The 26,376-nt window shown below is 41.8% G+C and overlaps 1 protein-coding gene across 1 annotated transcript in view; it reads right to left on the minus strand.

Annotated features, from left to right (window-relative positions):
- The window catches only part of tln1 (talin 1), an 82,126-nt gene extending 56,942 nt beyond the window's left edge, over positions 1 to 25,184 (minus strand). The window contains 3 exon segments of the mRNA XM_041969602.1: positions 2,663 to 2,825; positions 11,686 to 11,760; positions 25,008 to 25,184. Coding sequence (XP_041825536.1) covers positions 2,663 to 2,792 — 130 coding nt within the window. The 5' untranslated portion in view covers positions 2,793 to 2,825; positions 11,686 to 11,760; positions 25,008 to 25,184.
- Between the last annotated feature and the right edge of the window lie 1,192 nt (positions 25,185 to 26,376).

Raw genomic sequence — 26,376 nt, forward strand, 5'->3', positions numbered from 1 at the left:
CTGCTGTGGAAATATGACACACTTCAGAGGATGTTAGTGCAGGAGAAGGCTATGACCAGGACAAAGAGATGATTTCCTAAATGGTTGGTAATTAATAAGCTGAAAGCAGACATGACACATGTCCAACAACCTTCAGCTGCAGACTGATTTCAGACAGTCTGTATGAACGGACAAACAAAAAACTACACAACAGTCCACCAATTTTCCAGTTTTTTCTCCAGTAGGTTTGACATCATTTTGGTCCTCCTTGGCTCATCTTCAGCATGGTGATATTATCTTGCTCTTCCTCCAAGACCTTCACTCTTGTAGTTGTACAGCAGGGGCGTTGGCCATACACCATCTCATCACTTGGCTTGAGTTTGTTTCCTTTTAGCTCTTCGCAGTGAAGATTTCTGAGAAATTACAGACAGGATGCAGCTGCTTCCTTCTTCTTCTTCCAGAAAAAACTGGATCAGCTTAGAGGCCCAGTTTGTAGGAATTACTCACATCTAGTGGTAAAGATGTGCACAGAAAATTATGAATGGACGGTGGCCATCAGTGGCCAAAATTCTTCTGTTTTCATGTGTGAGTGTGTCCAGTGGCCTCAGGTGAAGCGATGACTGCACTACAGGTAATTACTGTCTTCCTTTATGGTGCTTTTAAGTCGTTTCTTATCCCAAACGGTGCTCTAGCGCCTATCAAAGATGCTACTGCAGTTTTAAAGCTTCACATACAAGAGTTGTTTGTCCATTCAGAGACACCGTAGTAAAAATGGTGGCAGCTGACATGCAGGTGGACCCACGACAAAATTAGTAGCCCCCTGATGAAATTTAAAGTTTTCTAAATTTTTCCATGTTGTTTTTTAATGGAGTAAAGAATTATAAACCTACTAGTTATCTTTAGAAAACATCAGTTATTTCTGTTTCCACACAACAACAGAACTATTAAAAAAAAGTAAAAATAGCCAGGGTCATTATCATTAGCCATCTTAAGAAACAGCTCTGTTCATTGAGCCGCTGAACAAACCACCATTTAAACTCTGTTATGCTCAAAGCTTGTAAAATCAAGATAAACTGAGGGTTGCCTCCTAATTTACACATACTGTATTCTAAAAACTTCAGTAAGGGTTTGGCCTCAGAAAGCATCCTGCCAAAAGCAAAAGAAATCAGTTTAGCTTTAGCAGTTAGCAGCAGGAAGATGTACCAAGTTATCACATTGTTTCCAGGAGCTGGAGTCAGGTATCATCAGGGAAGGTATGGAGAGCCACACAGAACAAACCTGACAGAGGGAGGAAGAGAAAGATTGCAAAGCCCTGGGATAAAACTAGTGAGAGATGTGTCCAAAGACTCAGGGTGACTACTGAGACACTTGAGGAAAAACTGGAGGAATTTATGCCCCCTCTACAGGGGGGAGGACCAAGAGACTGCAGACCAAGAAAAACTCCACTTCTGCAGAAGAGACACCTTTAATCCAGACTGAAGTATGCTGAGGACAACCTGGAGACAGACGACGCATACTGAAGCATGTTGGGTCAGATGGAAGAAGCTAGAGTTGTTTTGGCTACAGAGACATTGCTTATGTTAGGAGAAAGAAGGATAGGTGTAACTGCACAGTGAAACACGGTGGTGGCAGTATTGTGCTGTGGGGATGCTTCAGTTCATCTGGAACTGGAAATCCAAGTGAAAAGAAAATGAAATGAAATATGAAAGCAAAGGGATATGTGAGGATTTTACAAGAAAACCTGAAGCCGTCAGCAGAAGAAGTGGATCTGGGTCGTTGTTTGGTGACCCAAAACACATCTGCAGAAGCTGAACTGATAACAGAGGTCCACACCAGAGGACCATCAAATCTGGAGGCGCCTGAAAGATTTGCCAAAAAAATGATGGGCTGGAATTCCTCTAGAGCCTTGATGAAGACCACAACAAACCACTGCAGGCTAACTGTTAGCACCGGGGGTGAAACGTTCTGACAAAATAAAACGAGGACACCTGAAAAAGCTGTTAAAGATTCTTTGACAGCATGAAAAAAAAACATTTAAAACAATGACATTTTCTCAGTGTAGAGGGGCTAATGATTTTGTCCTTAACCGTAAAAATGGTTCATTTTAAGAGAATAAAACATTAGGTATGTTAAAAAATGATTAGATACAAATAGAAACACAGTTTTTAATGAGAGATTACATCCTTTGATTTTGTTACACGTTGCATCTTTAAAGGAATAAAGTACTCTTTTCTGACAGAGAAGAAGGAACCACGTCCACGACAGAGGAAGAAAAAAGATGTTAGCCTGAGTTAGCATGACTGTACAAAGATACTTTATTTTTGTTTTCTTCATCTTTAATTTTTTAATCTTCAATCTTTACTTTATTCAATTTATTAAAACATTTATTTATTGTTTCATTCAATGTTTCAACTGTTGTATCGAGATGAAGAACAGGTTTAGACACACTGTCTCTTAGACTGAAAGAGAAGTTAACACAACCCCACTGTGCTGGATTTAACTGGGTTTAAAACGAAAAAAAACAATGTTAAATAAGCTCTGCAACAACCTCTGAAATGTTTCTGATTAAAGTGATCCCGTGTTTCAGAGCTTTACATGACAGTGTTTGCAGTCGTGGGAGATACGATGGGAACTGGGAAGGACAGTGAAGAGCAGTGTTTGTCTGTGTGTGGTGGGAGCTTACGCTGGCCGAGCTGTGCTTCAGGAACTCTCTCCCTGATGATCCGGCAGGCGTCGTACACCATGGTGGAGGGCTCAAACTGCATGGTTTTCACCACATTCCCCACGCCGATCTTTAACGACAGGGCAACCATGATTGCTGCTCTGCACCTCCACCTGACTCACACCTGCATGAGGGCGAAAAAGTCAGTCAGTACGAGTAACATCAACAAATCCTTCAAATACAGCAGAATCACCCATTAAACCACCAACTGTCTGATTCGGTTTATGAACTTATGCTAAACACCTAACTGTGAGTTGAGGTCAGTATGGGCGTCTTGCAACAATATGAAACCCTTATACCAATAAAGTTTGGACTCTGTGTAAAATGTAAATAAAACCAGAATCTCGTCATCTCATATTTTAATGCCAGTAGAAGATCACCAACATCTCAGATAATGAAACTGAGACGTTTCACCATGTGATGACAACATGAGCTGACAGTGAATCTGATGCAGCAACACGTCTGGAAAAAGTAGGAACAGGAGCAACAAAAGGCTGGAAAAGTACCTGGTACAAACCAGAAACACCTGGAGGAGCATTGGACAACAAACCAGGTTACCTGGCAACAGGTCAGTAACATGACTGGTATAAAAGGAGCATTTCAGAGAGGCAGAGTCTCTCAGAAGGAAAGATGGACAGAGCTTCAACAATCTGAGACAAACTGGATCTAAAACTGTGGAACAATTTCAGAAAAATGTTCCTCAGACTTTGAAGATCCTCCATCTACAGTTTAGAATAACATCTGAAGACAGAGAATCAGAAGGAATCTCTGTATGCATGGGACAAGGCTGGATGCTGGTGATTAAAAGCAGACATGATTCTCTACTGGAAACCACTGCATGGACTCAGGAAGACTTCCAGAAACCACTGTCTGTGAACACAGTTCACCCTGAAACCCACAAATGCAGGTTAAAGCTCCATCATGCAGAGAAGAAGCCAGATGTGAACAGGATCCAGAACCAGCTTCTTCTGTCTTCTCTGGACCAAAGCTCATTTAAAATGGTCTGAGGCAAAGTGGAAACCTGGATGAAGATGTGAACTAGTTTGTGGAAAGCATGGACGGCCTGTCCTGCAGACTAAAGAGGAGAAGGAGTCTCACGGTCTCAGACTAAATCAACCTAGTGATGGCCTCAGACTAAATCAACCTAGTCACGGTTTCAGACTAAATCAACCTAGTCACGGTCTCAAACTAAATTAACCTAGTCACGGTCTAAGACTAAATCAACCTAGTCACGGTCTCAGACTAAATGAACCTAGTCACGGTCTCAGGCTAAATCAACCTAGTCACAGTCTCAGACTAAATCAACCTAGTCACGGTCTCAAACTAAATTAACCTAGTCACGGTCTAAGACTAAATGAATCTAGTCACGGTCTCAAACTAAATTAACCCAGTCACGGTCTAAGACTAAATCAACCTAGTCACGGTCTCAAACTAAATGAACCTAGTCGTGGCCTCAGGCTAAATCAACCTAGTCACGGTCTCAGACTAAATGAACGGTCTAAGACTAAATGAACCTAGTCACGGTCTCAGACTAAATCAACCTAGTCATTGCCTCAGACTAAATTAACATAGTCACGGTCTCAGACTAAATCAACCTAGTCACGGTCTCAAACCAAATTAACCTAGTCACGGTCTAAGAGTAAATTAACCTAGTCACGGTCTAAGACTAAATGAACCTAATCACGGTCTCAGACTAAATGAACCTAGTCATGGCCTCAGACTAAACGAACATAGTCACGGTCTCAGACTAAATCAACCTAGTCACGGTCTAAGACTAAATCAACCTAGTCACGGTCTCAGACTGAATCAACCTAGTCATGGTCTCAGACTAAATGAACGGTCTCAGACTAAATGAACCTAGTCACGGTCTAAGACTAAATCAACCTAGTCATTGCCTCAGACTAAATTAACATAGTCACGGTCTCAGACTAAATCAACCTAGTCACGGTCTCAAACCAAATTAACCTAGTCACGGTCTAAGAGTAAATTAACCTAGTCACGGTCTAAGACTAAATCAACCTAGTCACGGTCTCAGACTAAATCAACCTAGTCATGGCCTCAGACTAAACGAACATAGTCACGGTCTCAGACTAAATTAACCTAGTCACGGTCTGAGACTAAATCAACCTAGTCACGGTCTAAGACTAAATCAACCTAGTCACGGTCTCAGACTAAATCAACCTAGTCACGGTCTAAGACTAAATCAACCTAGTCACGGTCTCAGACTAAATGAATCTAGTCATGGCCTCAGACTAAATCAACTTAGTCACGGTCTCAGACTAAATGAACGGTCTCAGACTAAATTAACCTAGTCACGGTCTGAGACTAAATCAACCTAGTCACGGTCTAAGACTAAATCAACCTAGTCACGGTCTCAGACTAAATGAACCTAGTCACGGTCTCAGGCTAAATCAACCTAGTCACGGTCTCAGACTAAATCAACCTAGTCACGGTCTCAAACTAAATTAACCTAGTCACGGTCTAAGACTAAATGAATCTAGTCACGGTCTCAAACTAAATTAACCTAGTCACGGTCTAAGACTAAATCAACCTAGTCACGGTCTCAAACTAAATTAACCTAGTCGTGGCCTCAGGCTAAATCAACCTAGTCACGGTCTCAGACTAAATGAACGGTCTCAGACTAAATGAAGAGATGGAGCAACCTTCTAGAAGCACCAAGCCATGGTAGCTGCATGAATGAAACGGTCTGCCAGAAAGCACCGAGCTAGTACAGGTACACCTGCGAAAGATGTGGACAAAGCTGAGCTACAAGTCCTGTTTTACTTAGTAATGGATGAATCTGCCATAAACACCAAGTAACTCATTCAGAGCACAGATGATAATCAGATTAAAACAAAACTGTCAAGGAAGTCCTAAAACCACGTGAACATCGATTCAGCATAACAGAGGATTGAGAACAGTTAAAAAATCCACTGAGTAACACAAACCTCACCAGTCTGGTACTCAGTCAGAGCTGGACCCTCCCCAGGACCAGTTTGATTTTACTGGGACTCTTATCAAATAGAAAGAGATGAAGTCGAGGAGATAGACAAGAAAACAGAGCTTGGAGGGAGATGATTTATTACACTGATGCAGCTGAAAGAGTCAAGTTCCAGCAATGAATAAAGTTTTTATATCAAGTCGGTAAAGTTGGATATGCGAGCAGGTTTAGAGCCTGGAGACGAGACCAGAGATGTCTGAGAGTAAGAAAGGAGAAAGAGACAAATGGAAGCTGCATTAATCTGAGTGGAGAGTAGGACACTGCAGGACCGTAGTTAAGCTCACTGGTAAAACCCCCCCAAAGTGGAGAAATCCCCCTATGTGAAGCATGTAGGAGGGAATCCCCCCCACCAAATCCCGTTTAGAAAAATGAATTTCAGTTTATGTTCTACTGGGAATTGTTGAATTCTGTTTTTATTTACATTTTACACAGAGAGCAGACTTTTCTAGAGCTGGGGTTGTATGATAGTAAAAAATGTTTTCTGGTGGACTGAGTTTGTTAGTCTAACAGATAAAAACTTCCACTTTCCATCACCGTTACTTCCTGTTTTACTAAATTTCATTGTTCATCTATTCTGGGATTGTTCATGGTCCTTTATTATTATTTTTGTTCGTTTATCTCTTGTCATGAACTGCAGTGGTTAGAGGTTAAAGACCAGTACTGAACCCTGATTAGCAGACCACCGAACCAGTCGGCTCCACAAATGAACATGTCATCATAACCCGAGAATGAGCTTTTCAGGCATGTGTGTGCAACAGCCTCCATTAAAAGGTAGCTGGAATCACAAATTCATTCATTTTTTATTGCATCGTGTCAACGTCCAAATTTTCTGCAGCGGCTGCCTCTTCCAAGTCCCCCAAGAACCAAACAGCTTCCCTCAGACTGCAGTCTGTTGTGTTTATACTGTGGTATAAACTATAGACTAAAACATTAAATATTTTAGGCTGAACTTGTTTAAAGCTAAAGTTAAAATATTGTAAGTATGAAATTTTTCTTGTTCTTGCGGACTCGAGAACTAGAACAAAGTCGTTGCTTGTCGCAGAGTAACAAGCTTCAGTGTTGAAGGCGCTGCTCGGCCGGGCATGTCAGTGAGCTGGTCAGATGATGCTTGAACGAGCTTATGCTGAATGGATGATTATCTGTGGGAAACACATTTCACACACCTGCCTGACCATTTCTTTCATCAAAACACTGAAAACATTAGTCTACATGTAAGCAGGTAAGATCCTGTGTTAGAGGAAATAACTAACAACTGTCACTTCTGACCCTTCACTTTAATTCCTGCCGATGATGTAACACCAGCTCTTGTCCGATTATAGATCTGCAGTATGAACAGACCTTGTGTTAGTATCCAGCTGTCTGAAGTTAAACTACTGTAAGCTTAACGCTAACAAAGGGCTGGACAATATAAAAAAAAGCATATCGATGAAAAAAATAAAATAAAAAATAAAAATTAGTGATCAACTGATGATTATCAATAATTATAAAAAAATTGAATATATTTTAAATGCAGCTTTGCCTATTGCTTAATGACTTACTAATGAATAAACACAAACACTGAATTCATATTCAAGCACCTTTTTAACCACAACTGAAAGTTTTTAAAAAAGAAATATATTTATTTAAAAGACCTGAGTGACGTCAGTAAACACTGACAAACAGAAAGAACAGACTAAAGCTCAGCAGTTCAGACTGGGCCAGACAGGAAGTCAGACACGGGAGCAGTGTAAAGAATCCGATGAGTTTCAAAATAAAAGCCCCGGGCAGAACTATGTGAACATTATGTCATTAACTGTTAGGGGGGCTCAGTGTTGTTTGTCCGCCCCCCAAATAGACGACGAGACATTTATCCTCCAAGTGGAGAATCTTGTGATTATGACTCTCCACTTCTCCGGTGACTCTCCAGCTAGGCGGATCTTCTGACACCACGTGAATTGGTGTGCTGCGGAGGTCGGGAAATTGGCTGTTAGGTAGCTCAGAAACTGGTAGGATTGAGCTACCATATAAATAAACACCACATCACATTTCCTCCGTCTCTCCTTGCTGCAACATCTTTTGCAACACACACTTGGTGACGGAACGAGCCTGTGTCTGCATTTGTGATTGGTTGGGAGGAAGTAATGACTGTAGAATTAAGCTACATGATAGGCTACAATAAAAAAAGAAAGGGAAACTTTTTCTGTAGAACTTTTTAATCAACCTTTTGTTCCTATCGCATCACACATCTATCGATCGATATATATTGCTATCAAATTATCGTCCAGCCCTAAATTTTATATATTGTAAGCTAAAGTTTACGTATTTTACTCTGTTGCTAACATACTGTAAGCTTAAGTTAGCATACTATAGGTAAAGTTAATATATTTTAGGCCAGGGGGGCCCAAACTTTTTGCCTCTAAGGGCCAAAGTGAAAATGTACCAGTGAGCCGTGGGCCAAACACACAGATCTTAAGGGTGAAACACAAATAAAGGTAAACCATAGTTCTTTTAATTATTGTTCATGCATGCAAATGTTTTCTTTTCCATCAGTGCAAATAGCATGCTACAAACATCAATACGGCAAAATAACAGTAAAGGTGTAGTTAGACGGAGAACAAACAACAATTGCAGGCACTAAATTGTAACCAAATATAGTGCAAAACTTTATCAACAACAAACAATGCATGTTCAGCAAGCACACTGCTACCACTAGTGGGACAAATGAAGCCGATCTTTAGACATTACTAGCCTGTCAGTGTTAGGTTGCACCTGGCTCACAGACAAGGTGAGTATGTCATTGAGTTGTGAGGCAATCTTTTAAGTGTGACATACTCAAAATAGTTTTGATATCTAATTGGTGGGCCAGACATGTCAGGCTGGCGGGCCAAATTTGGCCCGTGGGCCTTACTTTGGGCACCCCTGTTTTAGGCTAAAGATAAATACAGTAAATAAGCTGAAGTTAAATTATTGCAAGCTAAAGTAAATATATTTTAGGCTACAGTTAAAATACACTAAGTTAAATTTTATGTATTTTAAATTGAAGTAAAAACACACATACTGTAAGCTAAAGTTAATATATTTTAAAGATAATGTGAAACAACAAGAAGAGCTATGAAATGTAAGTATTTATAATATGTGTATTATTGTAAATCGTCTTGTGGAAATAAGATACGGCTGTTCTGGGCTCACCTGAGATGAACTGATATTTTTTTTATTTATTTAAATTCAAATTCAACTCCTGGATAATTATAGGCCTTTAGCGTTAGCCAGTATCTTATCCAAAGTTACTGAATGAATTCTGCGTAACAGAGTGAGTGGGTTTATACTTGATTATCGGTTTGGTTTTAAAACGAAGCTCAGCACTGACGTGCATATATGCTCTAAAAGAAACAGTGAACCTCTACAAGGTCAAAACCTCATCTGTGCTCATGTGTTTTATTGATGCTTCCAAAGCATTTGATCAAATAAATCATTAACAACTATTTATTAAGTTAAGACAACAGGGAGTGCCTTGGTATATTGTGAGGGTTCTTGGCTACCGGTATGCAAACCACAAAATGCAGATCAAATGGGGGGGTAGTACACCTGCCCCTTTTAGTGTCCAGTGGCATCAGTCAGGGTGGAATCTTGTCCCCTGTTTTATTTAATCTATACGTAAATGAGTTGTTTATGAGACTGAAAGCATGTAACACTGGCTGTTTGATTAATGAACCATTTAATGTAGGCGATGACCTCGTCACCTTCAGCCCGAGCAGGTCTGGGTTGAAGCAGCTGCACTGTGTTAATATGTCCAACCAAACAAGACAAATGGCTTCATGTTGAAACTGTCTAATACGAGACTCGAAGTCAGTCAAAAGATCAAATACCTTGATTATTTTTTTGAAGAGGACATGAGTGATGATGATGATGATATATACAGACAATGTTGTAAGTTAAATGTACAGGCAAACACAATTGCACGTAAATTTAGTTTTTGTTCTACTCCAGTTAGTGTCCATGTCTAAGCATATAGTACACCACTCTACACGGCCCTCTGTGGTCATCTTCAGAGGCGTCGCCTGGCCTGGGCGTTCCCGGCTCTGGCCCCAAACGTTTCACATCAAGCCACAAATGTTTTTCCACCCCAGAAGGAATAAGTTTACATCAACTGAGCCGCCTTGTAACATTAAAGAATATGGTAGTTTTGTAATTTCCTGGCGTATGTGAATGCAACACAGGTACAATAATATGACCAATCACAGAGGAATTTTATGGAAGCGGGGAATCCTCCGTTTTGGCTGACAGCCCGGCGTTTTATCCCTAATCTGAACTCTGGTGTTATTTCGGTCATCATCAGCGATGAAAAAGGGACATCAGACGTTTTTTTATTTAAGAAGAGAGAAACTCTTCAGTTGTGGTCGCTGCCACTGGGCAGCAAGACTCTGGGTCAACACACGAAACAGGTAAACAAGAAGTAATTTAAACCCTGTGTGTCTTAAAAATGAAATGAACATTAGGCAGATGATTCATGACAGTACTTGGTACTTCGAAGGTTAAGCTAGCTGTACTAAACCGTTAGCCCTGCCCTTTTCTGTTCTACACATTTGCACTAAATCCAGTGGTGAAGTCTACGTGATTCGCAGGTTAACCCGCTGGAAAAGGTCCCGAATTTCCCATAACCACTAAGAAGGAGGTGCTGCTGATTGTGTGTGTGTGTGTGTGTGTGTGTGTGTGTTTGTGTATGTGCAAGTGTTTGTGCTGTAGATGAAAACGGCTTTCCCATTAGTGTTGGATGTTTGGTTTCTAGATGCTGTTTTTGTTCAAATATAGATAGAAAAAGAACAACTTTATTATGTTTACTGATGTTTTTGTTTACCTGCAGGTCACTGGTTGGTCCGTAGTTCAAGTCCAGCTTTTAAAGACTGTTTTACTTTTTATGTTGCTCACTATACATTTATATTTGGAATAAAAACCAGTCTTTCATGGTCTCGCCTTTGTGTGTGTGTGTTTACTTTATGTATTAATGAGGTTGGTGGTTCTTGTATGTGTGTGTTGCTCCAGGACAGGGGTGTTCGAGACTGGGAAGGAAAAATCAGAGTTTACCACTAGTTTAAACTCGGCTATACTACTGAAAAAGTAGTAATGGTAAAGATGGAAAACAGCAAGTGAAAGAAGGAAAGAAGGGAAATGATGGAAGGAAACAAGCCTGTAGGGAAAGAAGGAAGAGACAGATGAGATGATAGAGAGGTAGTAAATACTACATCATGATCTTTATTCTGGAAACTGAAAGTGACTGAAAACAGCTCACGTTCATCATTTTGTTGCAGGAGATGTGCAGTAAAGAGCAGGTTGTGGAGATAAACAGCAGATGTCTGGAAAAGTAAAAGTTTACTACTGATTTTAGAGATCTTGTTTACATGGTCACGTTTAAGCTTGAAAATAAATACATATCGAAGCACATGTTACAGTATTTGGCTTTAAACAAGGCGACACAATGCTCAAGAAGCTTAAATAAAAAGCCGTTTTTACTGTGTTGGTTCACTGAGATTCCTCTATGAGGGTGTGGGCTCAGCCCTTAATGTTCCCAGGTCCAGGAACTCCCCTGGTCATCTAATAAAAAATCTTCCAAGCAGAAGTTACACGCTGCAGACAGTGATGCTACGAGAATAATACCCAACGCTCCCAGAGGAGGGATGCCAGTCAGATGTTTGTCACTGCAGGAGTGAGCCCGCTCGAAGCACTGTTAACAAACTTGATGTTTAAGTTTATGCAACGTCTGGATGTTTCCACAGAGTATCGTGGTGTCATCTTGGTCCTTCGGAGAGCTGCTCCCATTACTCATCCAGACTGAGGATGTACAGGCTGAAATGTCTGCATGACTTTCGATGGTCCCGATCATCTTTCTGGGATTTTATATCTTTATATTTTCTCGCTATTCTGTTTTATAAATGTTTCTTATGGATGTAAGTCTGTTTAATAAATATTCACTGTGGCACATTGAACCAGTGGGAAGTGACGTTATTACCTGATGTAAACTGGTGTTTCAGTAGGAGCCCACCTGTCCAGTCAGATGATGAAGTTTGCCTCACACACCTCCTGTCTGAATAAACAGAAAGATGGAGGCCAGGTTACAAAAATGTTTATACTGCAAACATGAGCTATTCATGACCATGAAAACAGCAATCACACCATCAGAAAACCGAGTCCCACATCAGGCTGAACCAGACATTTCCTCAGTAAGCACGGAAATCCAGAGCCGCACTATTACCGCAACATCTCTGAGTTTACCAGCACTTACATATGCTAACTTTTCTTTTTGAGGATCCGTTCTGTGGATACGAATTCAATATTTGCCAATGTGACAAATTCTGCCACAGTCTGGCTTGGACTGGATTAGATTCAGGATCCAGTGATCTATATGAGACTATATCACAAGCGGATTTAAAAATACACTTTGTGTTAAAAACTGGCCTGAATGATGCTTTCAAGATGATCTGTTTGTCCGTTAAAAGACTGAAGACCTTTACAAAACACCAGCTGGTAACAGGTATACACACAGGTATAAACTGGACTAATGTGGACCAGTAATTTGTTTTAACTGGTTGATAATGAATAGGATTGAACTGGACTGTGTCTTGGGATGACTTAATTGTGAATTGATGTGAGACGACATCCGGCTGATTTAACCCAAACACTTCCACTCACATCATAACAATCTCATTTTCTTCCTGATCAGAGACGGACGGATGGACAGACGGAGACGTCATGTCCATCAGGGAGACGCAGCTGCATCTGCGTCACTGTAGGAGTTTCTGACTTGTATTACAACTTCAAATGGATGGAATATTCTTTGGTTTTATTAACGTCAGCATGTTATCTGAGGTCAATCAACCCTTATTTATATAGCACCTTCTCATACCCCAGGGTACCCAAAGAGCTGTACAGATAAAATGACAACAAATAAAACATCAAATCATAATAAAACAAGCAGTTTAAAACAGTAAAATAACAGATAAAAATATAATTAAATTAAAAGGCCTGGCCTAATGATCCTGCTCTCTAGGGTTAAAAGCCAAAGAGATAAGTTTTCAAAAGACATTTAAAATTGTTCAGATCTTTGTTCGGAGGTCTGAACTTTAAGGATATTCAGAGCGACTCCGCTCAATGAAGCGGTGTCATCCGGACATTTAGAAAGTTAAGCGGCTTTCTGTGCCGACTATTTTGTTTTTTTCATTTTTTCACTGCCTTTTGGTTATTTATGGAATCTGGTCCGCAGTGAAGTTTGTCTGAGACCTTCTGCATTATTTTAGGGTAAAAACTTGTTAAAAACCCTGTTGTACAGGATGTGATACTTGACTTGTGCACATTGTTATTCCACCACACACACCAGCAGCTGCTGTGTGTGTGTGGTGTTATACAGCCTCCATTCACCACGGTGCAAAATGGACTTGTGTTTTATCTATACTCTACTAAGCATTCTTGTTTTTAAGATTTCTATTTCAGACCTTTTATTGTTACTCATCGTTTCCTGAGTTATCGCTGTATTTTATTTATTTTTTTATTGTGTTTTAGTTTACACACCAAGTGGAGTTGCACCTCTAACCTTGTTGTTCTCTGCTGCAGTGATTAGCTCTCGCTGGCTAATTCTGACATATCACACCGTAATAAACGGAAAATATACAAAAATTATTTTAATTTGTTTGTTGTTATTTTGTGAAAAGGTCAAATAAATACTTCAGATAAAACTACTTTGAATTTTTGCTTTGGTTCGGCCTTTAAAGGGTTAATAATCTAGACATTCCTCCTATTTAGAGACATTAGCCAAATGTTTAAACACAGTGAAAACGACACTAATGTGTCCGTTCAGCCTCATTTTCTGCTCCCTAAAACTCTGATGTTGTGTTTCTGACTCCTTTCTGTTGGAAAATTGATTTTTTTCAGAGTTTAGCTGCTTCATGTTGAGAGCTTTGCTCAGGTGTCAGTGGCCTCGTCTCCCGACTGGATTGAGTCCTTCTCTGCTCTGAAATGACAGGGTTCTTGTGAGATCAGATGTCCTGATGCCATTTCCTGTTTTTAAAGCCCTTCAATGCCATAAAAGGACATTTCAGACATCTGTATGCTGCCTGCTATGATTCAGCTGGGAAAACTGAATCTTGTCTGTGAGCTCAGCTTGTTTGCTTCAAGGAAAGATATAAGGTGGTTTATCTGAAGCTCATTCAGGTCTGCTCAGGTCTTACTAAATATCAGCAGTGGTTAAAAGTCTTATTATTTCTGCCAGTTTACATACACACCAAAAAGCCTACCCTCCTTAACTCTTCCTGTTCAACTAATATGAGGTCAAAGAGTGGGAAATCATCTTGTTTCAAGTCTGCAGACTAAAGAAGTTGTGTTAATTCTTCCCAGTCCACCCAGAGGAAGTGTGGAGTCACAACAGTAATTACTGTAGTTACTGAGGAATGAGGAAGAGGGTCGAACTGAACTTCATGAGCTCTGAACACACTGAAAAACGGGAGCAGAGGAAATGAAGACATACTACACAATGTTAGAGTAACAACAATTACAACCCCAATTCCCAAAAAGTTGGGACTGTGAAAACTGAAAATAAAACCAAAATTCAATGATTTCCACATCTCATCACCTCATATTTTATTCCCAGTAGAAGATCAACATCACATCAGAGGATGAAACAGAAACTGTTCCACAGTTCCAGACTTCCAGAAACCCTGAAACCCACAAATGCAGGTTAAAGCTCCATCATGCAGAGAAGAAGCCAGATGTGAACAGGATCCAGAACCAGCTTCTTCCATCTTCTCTGGAAACCTGGATGAAGATGTGAACTAGTTTGTGGAAAGCATGGACGGCGTGTCCTGCAGACTAAAGAGGAGAGGGAGCATCCAGCTTGTTATCAGTGGACAGGTGAAGAGCTGCATCTCTGATGGGATGGGGCTGCATTAGTGTCTATGGCGTGGGCAGCTTCCACATCTGTGAAGCTCCATCAATACTGAAAAGTACATGGAGGTTTTAGAGCAACATCTGCTCCCATCCAGACAACGTCTCTTTCAGGGAAGACCTTGCAGATTTCAGCAAGACGATGCTGAACCACATCCTGCATCCATCACAGCAGCATGGCTTCACAGGAGAAGAGTCCAGCTGCTGAACTGGCCTGCCTGCAGTCCAGACCTTTCACCAGTACACAACATCTGGAGCATCATGGAAGCAGAAATCCAGCAACCAAGGTCCAGGACTGTAGAGCAGCTAGAATCCTGCATCAGACCAGAACGGGACAACATTCCTCTCCTAAAACTCCAGCAACTGGTCTCCACACTTCCCAGACATGTTAGAAGAAGAAGAGATGCTACATGATGGATTTGGGGTTTGAGTTAAACCAGTGAATAAAGACGTTTACATCATGTTGCTTTGTGTCTGATATCATCATCTTAACCGGTGCAGTAAAGACTGAGAGGTTTTAGTAAATGAAGCCATCATTCATGCTGAAGCTTCCTCCTGCCTGTCAGCAGCCGGCTGTCATTCCCAAACCAAACATCCGGTCCGTCTCTAACAGTCAGATACTGTAGATCCCCACGTTTATCTCATTTCCTTCAGGCCCTGCGAGTCCTTTAAAGACTTATCTGGTGACAAACCAACACAAGCTAACAACGGATGACAACGGCATCTCCCTCCAAGAGAATGTTTTTAACAAGCTGAAAGTTTCATGTGTGGTGGATGAAGACAAGCTACAGACGAAATCATTTCATTCCCGTCAAGTTTCACTTTAATGTCAAATTTTTTTAAACTCCCCAGCCAGGACCACCATCCTCAGCCAGGACCACCATCCTCAGCCAGGACCACCATATACAGCCAGGACCACCATATACAGCCAGGACCACCATATACAGCCAGGACCACCATCCTCAGCCAGGACCACCATATACAGCCAGGACCACCATCCTCAGCCAGGACCACCATATACAGCCAGGACCACCATATACAGCCAGGACCACCATCCTCAGCCAGGACCACCATATACAGCCAGGACCACCATCCCCAGCCAGGACCATTATATACAGCCAGGACCACCATCCTCAGCCAGGACCACCATATACAGCTAAGACCACCATATACAGCCAAGACCACCATATACAGCCAGGGCCACCATCCCCAGCCAGAACCATTATATACAGCCAAGACCACCATCCTCAGCCAGGACCACCATCCTCAGCAAGGACCACCATATACAGCCAGGACCACCATATACAGCCAGGACCACCATCCCCAGCCAGGACCACCATCCTCAGCAAGGACCACCATATACAGCCATGACCACCATATACAGCCAGGACCACCATATACAGCTAAGACCACCATCCCCAGCCAGGGCCCCCCTCCTGTGACCTGTGGTCAGAGTCAGAGAGGAATGCATTTTGAAAAATGAGAGTGGAGCAGCAGAAGCTTCAATCGGCTCTGCTGAATCCAGTATTCATGAGCTCTGCAGCTGTAGCAGGTAACCTCTCCGTTACATTATTACAGAGGGAAGACGACATGTGATGACAAAACAGCCTCATTTAAACATCACTTGAAAGCTGTGAACACACGTTACATTTCCAGACTTCATCATGAACCAATTTTCCAGAAATGACCGAAATGCTTTGACTTAAAAAATACTCTGCACAGAAAGCCGTTTAACTTTCTAAACGTCCGGATGAAACCGCTTCATTGAGCGGAGTCGCTCTGAATCTTCCTAACCCATTAAGGCCCGACCCATGAAAAAAGGATAAGAAAAGTCCATTTTTTTTAAATATGAGGTCTTTATTTGGCCCTTTAACAAAATGTGACAAAAAAAATTAACCTTTTTTTTTATTACCATGTGATTGTTTTTATATTATATGATTTTACTCTGATATTACTCTGATATTATATGATTATAATGTGGTTTTCTGCTTCTGGGTATCTGTTAGGGGCCAGAAGACAAGTATCAGATTGTGTTCAACAGGATTTTGAGCAAAGTTTAAACCATAAATTGAAGCAAAATGTCTCAGAAACTGTATGTGACAAATATGTCACGTCGGGCTCTTATGGGTTAATGTTCAGACCTCAGATAACATGCTCACGTTAATAAAACCAAAGAATATTCCATCCATTTGAAGTCGTAATACAAGTCAGAAACTCCTACAATGACGTAGACTCAGCTGCGTCTCCCTGATGGACGTTCTCGGACCTAATATCGTCTGCTTGTCGGTTGTTTAATCCTTCGTGTTTGGCTGAGTGATAATCAACACATCCGTCAGTGATGTAACAAACTCAGAATGCTGATTATTTCTTCGTTCAGACTTTAAAAAGAGAAATCCTGCATCCAGATGAGACTGTTGGTGAACTAAAGAGCCAAACAGAAAGCTGATATTTGTCATTGTTGATTAAACTTGCACTCTGAATATTTTCCCTCCACTTCCAGCCCTGCAGAGGAATTCAGCTGAGGCTCTCTGAGGAATACCAGCATCTAAACACGAGCAGAGAGGAAGGGCTGAAGCTTTAATCAGACTTATGTCACTGGCAGCCAGCGTAAGAAGCTGCAGCCCATCCAAAAGCAACAGAGAAATATGAGGCCAGCAGCTCTGTGGCAGAGTAAAGATAACACGGCTGAGATGGTTAGCAGTGCAGGGAAAACAAAGCAGGCCAGACTGCGTAGAAACATACTTTCTCTATCAGGCTCAGTGAGTCAGTCAGTAGGATTATGCCAAAACAGGAAAACTGCATATTTTTATCATTTTAATACAAATTCAAATGTAGTTGGACCTTTATTGGTGTTGAATCTCAATAATCTGGGTCACATTAATCCTGGGAACTTGAAAATAAGATATCTGGACTTTCTGAGGTGTGTTTGTTGTCTCGACAACTCAAAGTGAGTTATAATTCTGACTGCTACCTGAAACCTGGTGGTCTTAATATGGAAAAACCAGACAGAACATGTTTGATTAGAGGTAAGGATCAGAAACCTTCTACAGCCTGGGTGGTAGGAGCGCCAAGAGTAGCAACAACAGGACTGAGGGATATTTGGGGGGACCATCTAGGACAGGGGTAGCCAACGTTGGTCCTCGAGGGCACCAATCCGACAGGTTTTCCAGATTTCCCTGCTCCAGCACACCTGACTCAAATTAAATAGATCCAACAGCCTATAAGGATCTCCACAATGACTCGTTAGTTTAAGTGTTGGGGCACGGAAATCTGGAAAACCTGCCGGATTGGTGCCCTCGAGGACCAACGTTGGCTACCCCTGATCTAGGATTTAATGTTCGAAAGATGAGTAGAAACAAAGACTCTGCTGTGATCTGAGAGCTTTATGTCATGTACAGATGAATGTCATCAGCATAAAAATGAAATGCATTATGGTCCTGAACAGGCTGGCCAACAGATGGAAGTGAAGGGCAAAAGGAGGCCTAAGTCTAAGCCCTGTGGTACACCACAACTCAGATGTAGAGAAGATGAGTGTTTTTCTAAACACTTTCATGCTACCAGGTCTCTGCAGATATGTCATGGTCTCTGGAGTTTTTGGTTTAGTGGTTATCTTTTACTGTCATTGTTTTTTTTTGCCTGTCCTCTCTGGTTCTGGTTTTTATTTTGTATCTTCTTTCCCTTTTTACATTCGTTTTTACTTCCTGCTTCTTAGTTCACCTGGTTTGATTTGCTAAGTGCCTTCACCTGTTCCCTTTTAGTCTCCCTGAGTGTGTGTGTAGCATTATTTTTCTTCTATTCACACACACATAGAACTTTCTGCTCACTGGTTGATCTTTGGCTGCTCCTGATTGGACGTTACCGTCAATCTAAGCTCTCTGATTGGTGGAAAGTCTGACAGGAAGTGGCTTCATCATCATGTCCAGGTCTAAATAGAGGTCTCTTAGCAACATAGTAGTGATGGTGATGTTTTTATGGTGAAATGTGATAAATAATGCTGTTATCATGGATCATTGTGGATTTACCAGATAGAGTCTCTGAATAAAACTACATTTAGTGGCTGGATTGTAAACCTGCTGGACAGGACAGAAATGCTGGAAAACTTCTGTACATCAGCTAAAGGGTTAAATATCCATCACATTTACCCCACAGAGCTTCACACTACTGCTCCTGGTGGAGTAGGAGATGGACCTCCCAGATCTGGTTTATGGGTTTTATGGGTTAATAACACGACCTGATCTTATGTCAAATTAACCCAATGCTGCTGTGCGTACCTGTTTAGTAACATGACTGCAGCAGCTCACATCCATACCTGTCTAAAGCTCCTTTTCAAAAGCCTGCAAACACCCGCTAATTCATATATACATTTGGAGTGAAAGGTGAAAATGATTCATTGGCACTGAATCTAGAAAACTTCTCTTTACAAAGTCGCAGCTTTACCGGCTCTAACACGTCACAGAGGCTGTGTGACCACTACAAGTCAAAGTCAAAGAAAAACGGCTCCGTTGTATCATCAGTGAGTCAGCCGGCATGATTGTATCAGAAATCTGGGATTATCAGAACCCACCCAGCCTGCAGATTACGGAGAGTGGGACAGGAATCAGCTTGTTCCTGCAGGTATACCCAGGTTTAAAGAACGGGCTCATGAGGAGTATTAGATGCCTTTCTTTTTACGGTTCATCTTTCCATTACATTTTTCTGAATTACTCTGATTTTTTCTTCTTGAGCATTTCGATGATGTGCAGAAATGTAACATTGTCTTTACTAATCCAGCAAATGTTGCCTTTCAGTTGACTGAAATCAGAGCTGCGTTCTCCATCGGGTCTGACTGAGCTCTCCTGAGTCTGACGCAGGCTCGGGAATTGGCTGAAGCCTAAAACAAATGATTTCTTGTGCCGGAGTAGTAGGAGCATATGTTGTCCTGGCCAAATATGGCTGAGTTAAAACACTACAGTCAAATATCTGCAGCACCCTGGAATGAAAAGCAGGTTTCCTTAACTGGTGTGAGCGCTGGCTGCAAAGCGGTGTGGAAGCATGCTCGCTGGAGAAAACCAGCAGAGCACACGCTCACGTCAGGCTGAAACATCCACAACGCTACAAAACTGTGAGACCAACGCTACGACACAGCAACGCCACGTCAGTTCTTATTTTACCAATCTAACGTTCAGGATTTTGGGGGAAGAAAAAAAGAAAAGAAAAAAAGCTTGAAAGTTTTAGTAAGTTTACAGAAACCTTCAGGAGTGTCTTGTCCTGCCCTGCATGATGAAGGCACAGAGAGGAAAACAGCACATCCGTGTGTTACCACAATGAAAAGAAAAAGTGCATCACTAACTCAAACCAGTTTAACACACTCTAGTTTAAGTTTTGTAAATGCAAAAACAAGCTACAACAGCCTATGAGGAAACTTGTTTTAACAGAGTACCACCTTATAAAAGCTCATATGCTGCAAAGTGAAGGTAAATCATCAAATCTGCAACCCCAGGTCCTCCGAAGTCTGGTCTCTGGGTAAAATGTAAATAAAAACAGAAATCAATGATTTCCACATCTCATCAACTCATATTTTATTCCCAGTAGAAGATCACCAACACGTCAGAGGATGAAACGGAGACATTTCACCGTGAGATGAAAATATGAGCTGATAGTGAATCTGATGGAAAAAGTTGGAACAGGAGCAACAAAAGGCTGGAAAAGTACCTGGTACAAACCAGAAACACCTGGAGGAGCATTGGACAACTAACCAGGTTACCTGGCAACAGGTCAGTAACATGACTGGTATAAAAGGAGCATTTCAGAGAGGCAGAGTCTCTCAGATGGAAAGATGGACAGAGCTTCACCAATCTGAGACAAACTGGATCTAAAACAGTGGAACAATTTCAGAAAAATGTTCTTCAGACTTTGAAGATCCTCCACCTACAGTGTAGAATATCATCAGAAGATTCAGAGAATCAGGAGGAATCTCTGTGTGCATGAGACAAGGCTGGATGCTGGTGATCTTCTGCATTAAAAGCAGACATGATTCTCTACTGGAAACCACTGCATGGACTCAGGAAGACTTCCAGAAACCACTGTCTGTGAACACAGTTCACCCTGAAACCCACAAATGCAGGTTAAAGCTCCATCATGCAGAGAAGAAGCCAGATGTGAAGAGGATCCAGAACCAGCTTCTTCCGTCTTCTCTGGACCAAAGCTCATTTAAAATGGTCTGAGGCAAAGTGGAAACCTGGATGAAGATGTGAAATAGTTTGTGGAAAGCATGGACGGCGTGTCCTGCAGACTAAAGAGGAGAGGGAGCATCCAGCTTGTTATCAGTGGACAGGTGAAAAGCTGCATCTCTGATGGGATGGGGCTGCATTAGTGCCTATGGCGTGGGCAGCTTCCACATCTGTGAAGCTCCATCAATGCTGAAAAGTACATGGAGGTTTTAGAGCAACATCTGCTCCCATCCAGACAACGTCTCTTTCAGGGAAGACCTTGCAGATTTCAGCAAGACGATGCTGAACCACATCCTGCATCCATCACAGCAGCATGGCTTCACAGGAGAAGAGTCCGGCTGCTGAACTGGCCTGCCTGCAGTCCAGACCTTTCACCAGTACACAACATCTGGAGCATCATGGAAGCAGGAATCCATGTCGCAGCAGAGAAGCCTCTAAAACCTGCAGGACTCTGGTCCAGGACATCCAGAGTTGGTGATCCTTGATACAGTCTCTGAATAAAACTACATTTAGTGGCTGGATTGTAAACCTCCTGGACAGGATAGAAATGCCTGGAAAACCTCCGTAGATCAGCTAAAGGGTAGCTATCCATCACAGTTTATCCCACAGAGCTGTACACCACCGCTCATGAGACACTGAAGATGATGATGATGATGGCAGAAGCAGTTTTCTAAACAAATGTTAAAGAGTGCTTCATGTAAATGCAGATGAAATTAGGGTAATAACAACTTGGAAAAAGCACAAGATAAGCGACACCTGTCCCTGATCATATAATCACTTTATTTCTACAAGTCCTGTTTAGAAATGATGTTCAGCACCCTCCCTGTTATTATTACATAACTTCTGAGTCATGGTTCAGCAGTCATGCTTGTACATGCAGGACAGCATTTCACATGTTACCCTACCCAGCAATCAGCAGTGTTCCACCACGTCTTTGACCCTACCATCCGGCTGCTGCAGCAGGTTCAGGACCACGTGGAGCCACCTATCGTAGGTCAGCAGCAACCACAGTGGCCTGGGATGTAAAACTGCTTCATTCCAGTTTCCACAGCAACAAACTTTCTTTTGACCCATTAAGTCCTAGATAAGCCGTAAGCATGGCTGCATACATGACCAGTAGTAAATTCTCCACAGGTGTATGAACTTAGATCAAATACAAGGTAAAACAATGATGTGAAATGAGCAGCAAGACATGAAACCTGAACTTCATTCATTGTTGGGCAGCTGGTAACAACCTAAGTTATTAATAATCAGTGCTGTTTGAATCCTAACAGCTTTGTACTTTTGTGAGCTTATGGTGGTAACTTACGGTGGTAACTTATGGTGGTAACCTATGGTGGTAACTTACGGTGGTAACTTATGTTGGTAACTTACGGTGGTAACTTATGGTGGTAACCTATGGTGGTAACTTATGTTGGTAACTTACGGTGGTAACCTATGGTGGTAACTTACGGTGGTAACCTATGGTGGTAACTTACGGTGGTAACTTATGGTGGTAACTTACGGTGGTAACCTATGGTGGTAACTTACGGTGGTAACTTACGGTGGTAACCTATGGTGGTAACCTATGGTGGTAACTTACGGTGGTAACCTATGGGGGTAACTTATGGCGGTAACTTACGGTGGTGACCTATGGTGGTAACCTATGGTGGTAACTTACGGTGGTAACCTATGGGGGTAACTTATGGCGGTAACTTACGGTGGTGACCTATGGGGGTAACTTATGGCGGTAACTTACGGTGGTGACCTATGGTGGTAACCTATGGTGGTAACTTACGGTGGTAACCTATGGTGGTAACTTACGGTGGTAACCTATGGGGGTAACTTATGGCGGTAACTTACGGTGGTGACCTATGGTGGTAACCTATGGTGGTAACTTACGGTGGTAACCTATGGTGGTAACTTACGGTGGTAACTTACGGTGGTAACTTATGGTGGTAACCTATGGTGGTAACCTACGGTGGTAACCTATGGGGGTAACTTATGGCGGTAACTTACGGTGGTGACCTATGGTGGTAACTTACGGTGGTAACTTATGGTGGTAACCTATGGTGGTAACTTACGGTGGTAACTTACGGTGGTAACTTATGGTGGTAACTTACGGTGGTAACCTATGGTGGTAAGGGTGAACCCTGAAGTGTCTCAGGTGAGTGTTGTCGGGGGACAGCGTCTGCTCTTCAGGGAGCCAACCTCCCCTGAGCTCCACTGTCATTTGAATTATGGTCTTACAGATGAATAATAATCACTTCTGATCAATGGATCAGCCGCATTTTTCCATCACAATTCCTTGGTGTGTTATTAACCCAGAAAACTCATTCTAAATTCCTTCCATAAAACTGCTACAGACTGGTTTATACTGGAATTAAAAGCTTCAGCTTCTACAGACTGGTTTATACTGGGATTAAAAGCTTCAGCTTCTACAGACTGGTTTATATTGGAATTAAAAGCTCCAGCTGCAACAGACTGGTTTATACTGGGATTAAAAGCTTTAGCTTCTACAGACTGGTTTATATTGGAATTAAAAGCTCCAGCTGCAACAGACTGGTTTATACTGGGATTAAAAGCTTTAGCTTCTACAGACTGGTTTATACTGGGATTAAAAGCTTCAGCTTCTACAGACTGGTTTATACTGGGATTAAAAGCTTTAGCTTCTACAGACTGGTTTATACTGGGATTAAAAGCTTTAGCTTCTACAGACTGGTTTATACTGGGATTAAAAGCTTCAGCTTCTACAGACTGGTTTATACTGGGATTAAAAGCTTTAGCTTCTACAGACTGGTTTATACTGGGATTAAAAGCTTTAGCTTCTACAGACTGGTTTATACTGGGATTAAAAGCTTTAGCTTCTACAGACTGGTTTATACTGGGATTAAAAGCTTTAGCTTCTACAGACTGGTTTATACTGGGATTAAAAGCTTCAGCTTCTACAGACTGGTTTATACTGGGATTAAAAGCTTTAGCTTCTACAGACTGGTTTATACTGGGATTAAAAGCTTTAGCTTCTACAGACTGGTTTATACTGGGATTAAAAGCTTCAGCTTCTACAGACTGGTTTATATTGGAATTAAAAGCTCCAGCTGCAACAGACTGGTTTATACTGGGATTAAAAGCTTTAGCTTCTACAGACTGGTTTATATTGGAATTAAAAGCTCCAGCTGCAACAGACTGGTTTATACTGGGATTAAAAGCTTTAGCTTCTACAGACTGGTTTATACTGGGATTAAAAGCTTCAGCTTCTACAGACTGGTTTATACTGGGATTAAAAGCTTTAGCTTCTACAGACTGGTTTATACTGGGATTAAAAGCTTTAGCTTCTACAGACTGGTTTATACTGGGATTAAAAGCTTCAGCTTCTACAGACTGGTTTATACTGGGATTAAAAGCTTTAGCTTCTACAGACTGGTTTATACTGGGATTAAAAGCTTTAGCTTCTACAGACTGGTTTATACTGGGATTAAAAGCTTTAGCTTCTACAGACTGGTTTATACTGGGATTAAAAACTTCTATAGGCTGGTTTTATTATGAAAAGGGGGAAAGGTTAAAAATGTTTGATGTATCAAACTGATGCTGCAGATCTTTAATCTGAATGGATCTACATCCAACAGAAGGAAGCAACCTGCAGCCTGTTGAAACGGATCCCTCCACGGTGCTGCACGCGCACACCTCCGTGCAAGAGGAATGCGTGCCCAGAGGCCATGTTTCTGCGAGTCGTGGCGGCTGCAACACACCCCACAGTCTGACACAATGAGCTGAACCTCTGCTGGTCATAAAAGGCGCAGCAACAGAGGAGGGCGGTCCGTGATGGTCCGTCTGAGAAATACGGAACTCAGCTAGTTTCACAATATCACGCGCGCGCGCGCACAAACACATAAACGCCTCTCCAACATACCAGACTAACTGTCTGAACACGGTGTGTATCCCCAACACAGAGTAGTACATTCAGCTATGCACGCGCGTGTTTCTATACGTGTGTGTGTGCACGCGCGCAGCGGCTTCGCTGTCTATGTGAAGCGAGCCGCTTCACCTTCGTTTCTTCTTCTTCGTGTTAATGTCAGCACTGGAAATGAACGGCAGCTCGCGCCGTCTCTAAAAAGAAACCAGTAAAAGTCGTTTTGTCCCAGTTTCTGGTGACGTCAGAACTTCTGGTTCAAACTCTGAAACTTTTCTCAGTTAGAAAACTGTGTCTGACCTGAGCGCGTGAATCCTCCCGCGGCCGGACCGATGCACTCTGAATCTTTGACGCCTTTTCTTTTGTTTTGAGGATTTTAGTTTTAGTTTGAGACGAGGAGAAAGGCCAGAAGAGTCGACTTGTTGTCCGCTCCCCTCCCTATCCGCTCCGTGTAGCGGTGCTGTGTAACTCCACCCTGAACTGCGTGCGTGCGCGGACGCCGCGGGGCTGCGCCGCGCGCTCCTCCGCGAGCAGCTGCGGTGAACGTGGAGGTTTTTATGAACTTCTTCATACTGCGCGTTATTTTCTGCATTTCTCCTCCAGTTCCTGTTACTTTGACACTCTTTGGTCACGCGCTCACTCAGCTAAAAGTGAAAACTTAGTTAATGAGTGATCAGTGAGCAGAAAAACTGACACAAACCTTCTCAGGTTTCTCCTTAAACTGATCCAGTTAAAGTTTTCTTGTTCGCTTGTGTTTCTGATGCTGCAGCCAAGGTCGTAGCACAAAATCTTGAGGCCCCTATAAACCATTTTGGTCCCCCCTCGACAGAACGCGTTACCATAGTCTGAATTTATAGGTAAATCAATCAATCCCAGTGTTGCACCTTTAGAAAAGAATACTGCACATTTTTCATACAATTCACAGTTTTGGGTCGTAAGAATGGCACGTTTAAAGATCATTAACCCACATGGGCACAGTCTCAAGAAATAATATCACAGGTGTTCAAAAATCAAACTGCAAATAAATTTGTGAAGGTGGGATTCCTCGAAAGCGTAAATTGCCCCATCAAAGTATGCTACGTATTTATCCAGATAGGATGCCTCCACAGAGTAAAGCAATGATTATATTTAGTATATATAATAATGAAAAACTCAAAATATCTTTAAAAATGTATTTTAAAAATTTTGTTTATACTATTTTGATTAAAATTAATAAAATGATATAAAATAAAAATTATTAATGTATTGCTTACAAATGAATATAACAATATAAAAAAATATAAAATTTTATCTGTCTTTACTTATTCCTTTGTAGTTCTTGTGGGATTGTAATGGAAGTCCCCGGCCAGAAGATAATGTGTTTTGCGGGGCCCTGAAACATAAAATTCTGGAAAGCGCAGGGGGCTCATTTATAAACGTGACCTACACACAAAACGAGGCCTGAAAGTGGCGTTTGCCACTCCCCGCAATAGTTGTGACCTAGAAAAACAAACATGATGGTAAAATGTGCACCTGTACGTAAACTCTGGAGACGATGCAGGTGGACTGCAGCCAGACTGCATCATGCTGCTCTCACATTTAATTTCACTTCACAGCAAACATCAATTCTACATCCACGTTATCATCCAGACCAGCAATGTTATCTGTGCTGCAGCTTGTAATGAGCCAG

Source organism: Melanotaenia boesemani, chromosome 19 (assembly GCF_017639745.1).
Source record: "Melanotaenia boesemani isolate fMelBoe1 chromosome 19, fMelBoe1.pri, whole genome shotgun sequence".
NCBI classification, from domain to species: domain Eukaryota; kingdom Metazoa; phylum Chordata; class Actinopteri; order Atheriniformes; family Melanotaeniidae; genus Melanotaenia; species Melanotaenia boesemani.